The sequence below is a fragment of the Tachysurus fulvidraco genome, chromosome 13, assembly GCF_022655615.1.
Source record: "Tachysurus fulvidraco isolate hzauxx_2018 chromosome 13, HZAU_PFXX_2.0, whole genome shotgun sequence".
In the NCBI taxonomy this organism is placed as follows: domain Eukaryota; kingdom Metazoa; phylum Chordata; class Actinopteri; order Siluriformes; family Bagridae; genus Tachysurus; species Tachysurus fulvidraco.
In genome coordinates, this window is record NC_062530.1 from 25,221,390 (window position 1) to 25,233,129 (window position 11,740).

The following is an 11,740-nucleotide window of genomic DNA, read 5'->3' on the forward strand; positions in this document are numbered from 1 at the left end:
TGCTTTGAGAGCCGTCCCTCAGGTCCCATGAAGGCTGTTATGAAAAGAAGACTGCCTGCTATTATGACCGCTCATAGGACCCAACAGGAGCAATTACTAGCAAAACAAGGTTTCCTTACTTGCCCCTTTTGTACAATCAATCAAGCGAGAAAGATTAAATGAAAAACAAAATATGTACATATGATCTTCCTATTGAGGCATAATTAAATTTGTTTTGAACATTTATTTTCCCATGGCATTGCACATAAGCAGTTATGGGAAATGTAGCTGGTATTCTTTGTTCTTTATTCTTTGGCTTTAATAACTGGTCACTCTGAGCTGTCTAATATGCTTCACAGTATTCAAACCTCCATCTCAGTGGACAGATGAATTGTCATCCACACTTGGCACTGTGTTGAGTATCTTCACATTTAATGAATAATGTTGACCAATTGTTGGAGTAGACACCTTTACTTTCTCCATTTACCATTAGTAAACATTGTATACACATTCCCTTTAAAAAACAGGTTTATGTAACATAAAAGAAACTCTTATGTAATATAGCAAGCAAAAAAGTACAATTGAAAAAATAGAAAATATTTTTGCTTTTTATAACAATGAAAGTGACATCCAAACTCATGTTTAAATCTAATTATCAGCCACCTTTCATCAATACAATGATGATGATTAACCCCAAATAAAGATTAGCTGTTTTTGTAAGATTTTCTCTAGGACATCTTACTAGTTCAGCTGCTGGAGCCCATTCGAGTCAAAACATTAGAGGTACCATGGAACACCCTGAAAGCCATCATCAACACCATGACTCCAAAATAAACAAATCGACAAGAACAAAACTTATGAGGAATGCTGCATAAATATCAAAAGTACTGATCACTTCCTGAACGTGACCACATGCTATTGTGTTATTTACATATCTGATAAATGGATATGGTTGCTATAAGGAAACTTATGGCTTTTTTTCAGATGCCTTTATTCACAGCAACATTTTTCTCATTTATACAACTAAGCAAATGATGGGTAATGACCTTGCTTAAGTGCCCAGCAGTGACACCATGCTAACCCTGGGATTTGAGCTTCCAACCTTCTGATCAGTAGTCCAGGAAACCAAAGTAAATCAGATTTTGACATAGTTCAAAAAATATGCTTGGCTCAAAAACATTGAAAGCTTATCACTCAAAGAACACCACACCCATTTTACAGCAAGGTGCTGTCAGTATCCTGCTATAGAGCTGCTTTTTTTATCTGGGCCTGGGGTCTATTCAAGATACTAATCTATTTTAGGACACCAGCTACAGACATATGATAACTGCTAAAAGTGAAGAAAAATCTCACTTTCAACATAATGGTGACCCAAAGACTAAAGTTAACAAAGGATTAGTTTAATTTTGGAATAGCCCAATCGAATTTAGCCCAACCAGATTTTAATTTTATTAAAATATTGTTGAATGATCAAGAGGGCTGTGTACCTTCACATGGTTTCTGGAGCATTTGAATAATAAAAAGATTTAAATAATAATGATATTGGCAAATAAATATGTGTGCAAAGATGGTAAACAATGATGTGGCAATGTCCAATTTGGAAACGTGTATTTCACACACTGGTAATTGTCATTTTATAAATTATGTATCTGATGCAATCGCATTGACTGAACACAATGGGTCCCAATCCGCACAACCCATTGAGCTTGGGTATATACTGTAGGTAGCACAATGGTCACAACTGTGTTCTTTTCAAAGAGAACCTGTTTGATTACCAGTAATCATCTATGCTTGTGAAGTCACCAATAATTCCAGATCACAACAACCGACACATTATAGGATACATAGGAATCACATTGTGAAGACAGTGTCATGAATCAAATCCAATCATACTGTATCACTGCACCTCTACTTACTCTAATTTTGTTGGTGGCTATAACACATTAAAGGTGTAAAACAATACACGATTTTATTTCTTCATTTGTTTGTTAGTTTTTTTTTAGATTTTGCTTTCAAACATTTTGACATATTGGCAATGGTTGGGAAGTGGAAACTTTTACAGTCATTTCTGTAGAGAGAGTATTATGACAGTGCATGAAATTATTTATCTCACACTTATTTTTCAGCTGGTTATTCAAAGGGGCTTAAAGCAATGAAATAAGGTTTTTAGCTATGTTTGATATTGGTGTCCTTTATCCATTGTATCGTTTTATAAATAAATTATAATTAAATTGATAATTAAAGCAGAATAATGTTAAATATTACTTAGTAATTAGTCAAGAGATAGTTTGTAGTTTCTTCACTGCATTTCAAGACCCTTCACCTCTGCTCTGTATGCTTCTGTAGTTCACCCAAAGGTGCCACAGTCATAAACTTGTGCTAGTGGAGGCATGGGCATTCCCCAGTAACGTAGACCAGTACATCACTAAAACACTTCACAGGTACTGCATAATTGGTTGACTATTTTCCTGGCAAGGATTCCATGCACATTACATAGGGTAAGCTGTTGTGACCCGGTTGATACTGGATTGAGCATTTCCTTCATTTGCCCTGAAGTGCTGCCAGGCAATGATAGGTGAACCAAAAACAGACTGCATACACCAAATTGTTAATGTATGTTGCCTTAATTGCAAGAGAGACATGAGAGGAATGGGCAATACTGTAAAAGAGTGGGTCTAGGTAAATGTACCATGGAAGTTGTACAGGCAAAAGGCAAGGCAGAACAAGCTTGGGGCAACAGTTACAGTGGAACAAGAAGACCTGAAAACACACAAAAATGAAAATAATACCCACACTGCTTGAATCTTAACAACTGGTGGCAATAGAAGTAGAACAGTAAAATGGAAACACACAGTCATGTACAGAGTAGAGCATGGGGATCCAGTGTTTGATGCTGGATGTAAACTGGCTCGCTCCCACTACCTGGTGTCTTCCTGAAAGAAAGTCCAGGATCCATACACAAATGGTGTCATTAAGGCTGAGGGCAAGGAGCTCGGAGGCCAACCTATGTGGGTCTATAGCATTGAAGAATGAGCTATAGTCTATATACATACTTAGTCTTACATACTTCTCTTTTGTTACTATCAGTATGGGTAAGTGCAGTGTGATGGACAGGGTGAGAGACCTCAATAGACCTATTGGAGCAGCAGGCAACTAGAGAAGGTCAACAGTGTCAGGGATGGAGGATAGGTTTTTGAAGGTCTCAAAGACCTTATTTGACTAGTGATGTAGGACCATCACTAGTCATTTACAGTACATTTACAGCATTTGGCAGACACCCTTATTCAGAGCAACTTGCATTATCTCATGTTTATACAACTGATCAATTCAGGGTTAAGGGCCTTGCTCAGGGGCTCAACACTGGCAGCTTTATGGACCTGGGATTCACTCAAAACCTTCTGATTGGTAGCTCAACACCTTAACCACTAGGCTACGAATGGTGAATGGTGATTTTTCAAAGCAGGTTGGTACAACAGACTTTGCTAATGACTTGTTAAAGATGGAAGTAAAGAAGCAATATGATCAGTTCAGGATTTCAGTACTTGGTCAGGAATCCCACCAGGGCCTGTTATTTTTCTGATATTCGAGAGATTCTTCCAAAACTTGTCCTATGATATGATTACTACAAACTCATAACTAACCGCTTTGTTCTAAAGTAGTAGCGAGCAAGTGATAGCAAGCAAACTCCACACATTTAGCAGAGTTGGGAAATTAATCCCAACCCTGGAGGTGTGAAGCTGCTTTTTTGCTATCCAATAATCAGTGCGAAATAATGAGGTTATGCAATTGATACACCCACATCAAAGGGAGTGGTAAATTCAGTGAGTGAAAGAGGTATAAAAGCCTATAATATGGTGATGGCATTTTGTGCAGGGTGAGAATGAGGTTCCTGCACACATGGTTTTTATTCACTCAGGTGAGAGCAGCTGATCCTCCTTGCAGCTTACTAGGCCTACACAATCCTCCTGAACTCAGCAAAGATGGTGATGTACTGATTGGTGGTATCTTTTCCATTCATGTGAAATGGGACCAGGTAACGCATGTCTTTACATCTAAGCCCTGGCAACCAAAATGCAGAAGGTGAGAGCACATCAGGGAAAGTTTATTTAATTGAATTGTGGTAAACATTGGTTCAATATCTATCCATTTTATGAAGATAAGAAATATTTTCTATATGCATTACATCGTACTTTATGTAAACTTTAATTATTGTATTGGTGTCAATAGTGTTCATGAGAAACATATAAAGTTTTGTTTTCTTGGTCCTGCAGTTTGAGCCTACGTGAATTTCAAAATGCACAAACAATGTTATTTGCCATTGAGGAAATCAACAACAGAACCGATCTTCTTCCTGGGGTCGAATTGGGTTATAAAATCTATGATTCATGTGAATCAATAGAAATAACTACAAGAGCCTCCTTGTCCTTAGTTAATGAAAATGGAAAAAATGCATCTGAAATCCCTTGTTCCAAACCGGATACAGTTCAGGCAATAATAGGTCAAACATCTTCCAGCCCGACACTTGCCATTGCTGCAACTGTGGGACCTTTGAAAATACCTGTAGTAAGGCTTCTTTCTTCATGAGTAACGTTTCACACTTTGTTCTGAATTAAGACAGTTTTTCTTGTAATAGTGAATTATGAGCATAATTAATAAATAATTGTACTGTATGTATGTACAAAGTAAATTACACATCATTGAAATTTCTGTATTGCAGGTCAGTCACTTGGCAACATGTGCATGCCTAAGCAACAAAAAGAAATATCCATCTTTCTTCAGAACTGTTCCCAGTGATTATTACCAGAGCAGAGCTCTAGCTAAACTGGTCAGCCATTTTGGATGGACATGGGTGGGAGCTGTGTGCAGTAATAACGACTATGGAAACAATGGCCTAAATGAATTTATCATTGCAGCCAAAGAAGAGGGAATCTGTGTTGAATACTCAATGCCATTCTTTAGGACAGATCCCAGAGAAAAAATTCTGAAACTAGTTGAGATTATCAAGGCTTCAACCTCCAAAGTTATAGTAGCTTTTGTCTCGTATTCTGACCTTGGGGTTCTTCTAAAGGAAATGGCCTTACAGAATGTGACTGGATTTCAGTGGATTGGAAGTGAGTCCTGGATCTCTTCTATAAACCCAACCATTGTACAATGGCAGCATCTTCTGATAGGCTCCATGGGTTTTGCTATCCCAAAAGCTCAAATCAAGGGCCTAAGAGAGTTTCTTACCAAACTAAGCCCAACATCTCATGCTATTTACCAAGAGCTGTGGGAGACAATATTCGAATGTAAGCTTCGCACACAAGAAAATTCTGAGATTAAAGAAATGTGCAAAGGTAATGAAAGTCTCAGTCAAGTTCAAAATATTTTTACAGATGTTTCAGAATTACGAATCGCAAATAATGTTTATAAGGCAGTGTATGCTGTGGCATATGCCCTGCATAACATATATAGCTGTTCAAAGAATGAGCATGGACAAGACAGTTCTTTTGCATGTGCAAACATAACAGATAACAAACCATGGCAGGTAAGTTTAACAATAGAGGCTGAAGTATATTTTATATAATAAATAATTACATATTATATATTAATATATACATATTGATGTGATTAATAATAAGTGATTATTTTCCGATATTTGATTTAGTTAGTCAATGAGTTGAAAAAACTCCATTTTACAGCTACAACTGGAGAGGAAGTGTACTTTAATGAAAATGGAGATCCAGTAGCAAGGTATGAACTGCTGAATTGGCAAGAAGACAAAGATGATAAAATAGCGTTTGTTCAAGTGGGCTTTTATGATAGCTCTTTGCAAACACATCTTCAGCTATCCTTTAACAACATGACTATATCCTGGGCCCAAAACAGTAATGAGGTAAATACCAATATCTATATTAAAAGATTATGGGTACAATAAATGTGTTCATTTATGATTAATAATTATATACAATAAAAAAATATTTTCAGCTGCCAGTCTCTGTGTGTAGTCCAAGTTGTCCCCTGGGTACAAGGAAGGCTGTACAGAAAGGAAGACCAATCTGCTGCTTTGACTGTATACCATGTGCAGAAGGAGAAATAAGTAATATAACAGGTATCATTTATAGTGGTTAGCTTAAAAAATGCACAACATACCCAGCAAGATTAAAGTTTGTTTATGTTAATACATTCAATATAATTTAAGATATACCTAAATTTATATTCTTTTCTCTTCCTTTAGATTCTATAACTTGTATCACATGCCCTCCTGAACTGTGGTCTAATGAAAAGAGAGATAACTGTGTCTTAAAGTTGGTGGAATTCCTGTCATTTGAGGAAATAATGGGAATCATTCTTGGATCATTTTCTTTTTTAGGAGTAGCTTTCACCATTAGTATTGCTGTAATTTTCTTTAAACACAAGGATACACCAATTGTTAGAGCAAATAATTCTGAACTGAGCTTCTTGCTGCTCTTCTCTCTGACTCTGTGTTTTCTCTGTTCACTTACATTCATTGGTCAGCCCTCTGAGTGGTCCTGTATGTTGCGTCACACAGCGTTTGGAACAACATTTGTCCTCTGTATCTCCTGTGTTCTGGGGAAAACTGTAGTGGTGTTAATGGCCTTCAGGGCTACACTTCCAGGCAGTAATGTCATGAAATGGTTTGGGCCTCTACAGCAGAGACTCAGTGTACTTGCCTTTACTCTTGTACAGGTCATTATTTGTGTACTTTGGTTAACAATATCTCCTCCTTTCCCATACAAAAATATGAGGTATTACAAGGAAAAGGTTATATTAGAATGTCATGTAGGCTCAGTTATAGGTTTCTGGGCTGTTCTGGGTTATATAGGACTTTTGGCTCTTTTATGTTTTATCTTGGCTTTTCTGGCCCGGAAGTTGCCTGACAATTTCAATGAAGCCAAATTCATCACATTCAGCATACTTATATTCTGTGCAGTTTGGATCACATTTATTCCTGCTTATGTCAGCTCACCTGGAAAATTCACTGTAGCTGTAGAGATATTTGCTATTTTAACATCAAGCTTTGGTTTACTATTCTGCATATTTGTTCCAAAGTGTTATATAATCATACTGAAACCAGATAAGAATACAAAGAAACAAATGATGGGTAAAGCATCTGCTAAATAATCTAATAGTCTCTATGTTTGCTATAAACCTGTTTAAATTATGCATCTTGTTTAAAAGGCAGATTCTATTTTAAATTAACTCTTTTTAAATTCATTAGCATAAAGATATACAATACCAATAACTGCACTCAATAAAACTGTTCATCTGACATCTGACTGTGTGGTACCATTTACATTGTTAGTGGTCAATGGAAGAAGCCTTATTACACAACAAATTTGTCCTTTAACATATTTTTTTCAAATTGGGTTTCTACAAAATGTCCTATATTTAATTCACCCTTGTCCTCATCTTAAGCCATAAGTTATTTATTTTTTTTTATTTTTTTTTTACCATAATGTGAGCAATACAGGAGATAAAAAAGGCTTTCAAACCTTTGTCACTATGCAGCCATGTATGCAGCAAGCCAGGATTTATTGTTTCTTTTGCCACCTTTCTATCATATCCAGCATTACATTTTTTATTTTTTTTTTTTGGAATTTGTACTGCAGTAGATCGACTGTGGGATTCGAACGGATAAGCTAACTTTCACTCACTAGATGCATCATTAAGGTTTGGGCTCTTATGACCGTGTAAGTGGTTCACCAATTGTCCTTCCTTGGACCACTTTTGGTAGGTACTCATCATTGTAGACTACTGGGTAGAACCCACAGTCCTGTGTTATTGGACATGCAATGGTTGCTCACATCTGTATGCTTCCCTATTTTTTTTTGCTACCAAAACATTAACATTGAGAACTCCAGAACTAACAGTTGCCATTGCAACAAGATTATCACCTACATAAAGTGTGTATATAAAATGTCCCAAAAGGTTCCAAACATTTACATAAAACCATTTGCATGAAACAAAGCACCATTAAAGGAGACTTATGAGTATACATTTGCACATAGAGTGATTCAACAGTGTAATAAAATAAAAATGTGTGCCTCTTAGGAAACATTACACAATAATGAGATAATAGATTTCTTAACCTTAAACCCAAGGGTCTGGTAAATTTGGGAATCAAATGGTTATATAAATGGCTAAACATCCATCATAGTATTTACGGAGGTATGATAATGAGGTTCCTGTACACATGGATTTTATTCATTCAGGTGAGAGCAGCGCATCCTCCCTGCAGCTTACTAGGCCTGCCCAATCCTCCTGAACTCAGCAAAGATGGAGATGTACTGATTGGTGGTATCTTTTCCTTCCATGTCAAATGGGACCAGACGACACAAGTCTTTACATCTGGGCCACAACAATCAAAATGCAAAGGGTGAGACCACATTAGTGGAATCTGAATTCGGTTGAATTTGGTAAATGGAAAAGCAACAATGATTAAGATGTGATTTATTTAAAGAAGATCAGAAACATTTAAAATGACTTACATTGCAGTATTTATAAACGTGTTTCTGTATTAGTGCTTACAGGTTCACTGAAAAGATATTTACTTTTATTTATTTTTTTTTCTTGTTCCTAAAGTTTAAACCTTCGTGAATTGCAAAATGTACAAACAATGGTATTTGCAATCGAGGAAATCAACAACAGAACTGATATTCTACCTGGTTTAAAATTGGGATATCGAATCTATGATTCCTGTGGATCAGTAGAAATAACTACAAGAAACTCCTTGTCTTTAGTCAATGAAAATGGAAAAAATATATCTTTAAAGTCTTGCTCCAAACCTGATACAGTTCAAGCAATCATAGGTGAACCATCCTCAAGTCCTTCTATTGCATTGTCTGCTACTGTAGGACCTTTGCACATACCTGTGGTAGGACTTCTTATTTCTATGTAAATAAAGTATTTTCTTTTCCATAAAAATATTTTTTTATGGTAAATTGAGAACATACTTAATAATTTAATATTAAGTAAATTACACATTAATGAAATCTCTATTTTAGGTCAGTCCCCTTGCAACATGTGCATGCCTAAGCAACAAAATGAAATATCCATCTTTCTTCAGAACTGTTCCCAGTGATTATTACCAGAGCAGAGCTTTAGCTAAGCTGGTACGGCATTTTGGTTGGACATGGGTAGGAGCTGTGTGCAGTAATAACGACTATGGAAACAATGGCTTAAATGAATTTATAATTGCAGCCAAAGAAGAGGGAATCTGTGTTGAGTATTCCAAAGCCTTCTTTCGAACAGATCCCAGAGAAAAGATTTTGAAACTAGTTGAAATTATGAAGGCCTCAACCTCCAAAGTAGTTGTAGCTTTTGTTGCATACACTGACTTTGGATTTCTTCTAAAGGAAATGGCCTTACAGAACATGACTGGGTTTCAGTGGATTGGAAGTGAGTCCTGGATCTCTTCTTTAAACCCAAGCATTGTGCAATGGCAGGATCTTCTGATAGGGTCCATGGGTTTTGCTATTCCAAAAGCTCAAATCAAAGGCCTATGGGACTTTCTAACTAACCTTAATCCAGCTTCTGATGCAGCGATTTTCAAAGAGCTATGGGAGACAATATTTGATTGTAAGCTTCCCACACAAGAAACTGTTGAGACAAAGGAAATTTGCAAGGGTAATGAAAGTCTCAGTCAAGTTCAAAACCTTTATACAGATGCTTCAGAGCTACGAGTTGCAAATAATGTTTACAAGGCCGTTTATGCTGTGGCTTATGCCCTGCATAACATATACAGCTGTTCAAAGTGGCAAAGTGGAAAAGAAGGTCCTACTGCATGTGCAAATATAACAGATAACAAACCATGGCAGGTAAGTATAACAATATAGCCTTATGAACAATATGTAATATATTTTTGATGGAAGTATTTTTGAAATGCTTTATTTAGGTACTCAATGAGTTGAAGAAACTCTATTTCACCACTACAACTGGAGAGGTTGTTTACTTTGATGAGAATGGAGATCCAGCAGCGAGGTATGAACTGGTTAATTGGCAACAACGCAAAGACAGTAAAATAGAGTTTGTTAAAGTAGGTTTCTATGATGCCTCTCTGAATAAAGACCTGCAACTGTCATTTAACAACATCAGTATATACTGGGCCAATAATAAATCACAGGTAAATAACAATATTTTTATACACACATAATGTGTAGAATATAATAATAAACAAGTCATTATATATTTTAAATTATGAATATACTATAAATTAATAAATATATACAATAAAAATTGTTTTCAGGTGCCAGTCTCGGTGTGTAGTCCAAGTTGTCCCTTGGGTACAAGGAAGGCAGTACAGAAAGGAAGGCCAATCTGCTGCTTTGACTGTATACCATGTGCAGAAGGAGAAATCAGTAATATAACAGGTATAATGAATAGTATTTAGATTCAAGAACGCATACAATATTCAAAAATATTTAAAGGTTTTATTAAGCTAATAATCACAAGTAGTTGCAGTTGCAAATAGCTAAATTGCTGTTAATTTTATCTTTCTTTAGACTCTATAACTTGTATCACATGCCCACCTGAGCTGTGGTCTAATGACAAGAGAGATACGTGTGTGTTAAAGTTGGTGGAATTCCTGTCTTTTGAGGAGATAATGGGAATCATTCTTGTATCATTTTCTTTGTTAGGAGTTTTGTTCACCATCTGTATTGCTGTAATTTTCTTTAAACACAAGGACACACCAATTGTTAGAGCAAATAATTCTGAGCTGAGCTTCCTGCTGCTCTTATCACTGACTCTGTGTTTTCTCTGTTCACTTACATTCATTGGTCAGCCCTCTGAGTGGTCCTGTATGCTGCGCCACACAGCGTTTGGGACTACATTTGTCCTCTGTATCTCCTGTGTTCTGGGAAAAACTGTAGTGGTGTTAATGGCCTTCAGGGCTACACTTCCAGGCAGTAATGTCATGAAATGGTTTGGGCCTCTACAGCAGAGACTCAGTGTACTCGCCTTCACTCTTGTACAGGTCATTATTTGTGTACTTTGGTTAACAATATCTCCTCCTTTTCCATACAAAAATATGAGCTACTACAAGGAAAAGATTATATTAGAATGTCATGTAGGCTCAGTTATAGGTTTCTGGGCTGTTCTGGGTTATATAGGACTTTTGGCTCTTTTGTGTTTTATCTTGGCTTTTCTGGCCCGGAAGTTGCCTGACAATTTCAATGAAGCCAAATTCATCACATTCAGCATACTGATATTCTGTGCAGTTTGGATCACATTTATTCCTGCTTATGTCAGCTCTCCTGGAAAATTCACTGTAGCTGTAGAGATATTTGCTATTTTAACATCAAGCTTTGGTTTACTCTTCTGTATATTTGTTCCAAAGTGTTATGTAATCATGCTGAAGCCAGATAAGAATACAAAAAAGCAAATGATGGGTAAGGCATCTGTGAAATGATTGAATTGTCTAAATAGCCACAATTAAAATGATTTGTATAAAATATTTACCTTAATTAAAGTGAATGTTTTAATTTACAGTAAATGAAAGAATTTAAATAGATTTGTATAAAAATCTACTTTTTTCTCTGCAGTAATAAACTATTGTCTTTTGTCTGACTTTGCAGTAAAATGTGCATATTACTAATGGTTAGTGTTTTAAGTTTGATTACATAGAGGTGTGTTTTCACATATATTTTGAAACAGTTTAATTTGCATTTACATTCATGGCATTTGGCAGATACCTTTATTCAGAGCAACATACAGAACTGTTCTATCAATAATTACATCCTGGTACTATTTTACTCTT

The 11,740-nt window shown here is 36.1% G+C and overlaps 2 protein-coding genes across 2 annotated transcripts; both read left to right on the forward strand.

The window, feature by feature from the left end:
• The first annotated feature begins 3,067 nt into the window (after positions 1-3,067).
• On the forward strand, positions 3,068-7,104 carry LOC113652557 (extracellular calcium-sensing receptor-like). Its single transcript, XM_027161673.2, has 7 exons — positions 3,068-3,094; positions 3,896-4,059; positions 4,251-4,542; positions 4,697-5,506; positions 5,627-5,854; positions 5,947-6,070; positions 6,197-7,104. The coding sequence occupies exons 1-7, from the start codon at positions 3,068-3,070 to the stop codon at positions 7,102-7,104; spliced, it is 2,553 nt and encodes an 850-aa protein (XP_027017474.1).
• A 1,468-nt stretch (positions 7,105-8,572) lies between these two features.
• LOC113652340 (extracellular calcium-sensing receptor-like) lies at positions 8,573-11,392 on the forward strand. Its single transcript, XM_027161312.2, has 5 exons — positions 8,573-8,857; positions 8,988-9,800; positions 9,878-10,105; positions 10,229-10,352; positions 10,485-11,392. The coding sequence occupies exons 1-5, from the start codon at positions 8,600-8,602 to the stop codon at positions 11,390-11,392; spliced, it is 2,331 nt and encodes a 776-aa protein (XP_027017113.2). The 5' UTR covers positions 8,573-8,599.
• Positions 11,393-11,740: the final 348 nt, after the last annotated feature.

Bases quoted from the DNA above. Each gene is read 5' to 3' on its own strand.
- LOC113652557 (XM_027161673.2), top strand. From the start codon at position 3,068: ATGGGTAAGTGCAGTGTGATGGACAGG. The intron at 4,060-4,250 runs GTGAGAGCACAT...TTGGTCCTGCAG, and splicing joins TGGCAACCAAAATGCAGAAG to TTTGAGCCTACGTGAATTTC. The intron at 4,543-4,696 runs GTAAGGCTTCTT...TCTGTATTGCAG, and splicing joins GACCTTTGAAAATACCTGTA to GTCAGTCACTTGGCAACATG.
- LOC113652340 (XM_027161312.2), top strand. From the start codon at position 8,600: ATGGTATTTGCAATCGAGGAAATCAACAACAGAACTGATATTCTACCT. The intron at 8,858-8,987 runs GTAGGACTTCTT...TCTCTATTTTAG, and splicing joins GACCTTTGCACATACCTGTG to GTCAGTCCCCTTGCAACATG. The intron at 10,106-10,228 runs GTAAATAACAAT...AATTGTTTTCAG, and splicing joins GGGCCAATAATAAATCACAG to GTGCCAGTCTCGGTGTGTAG.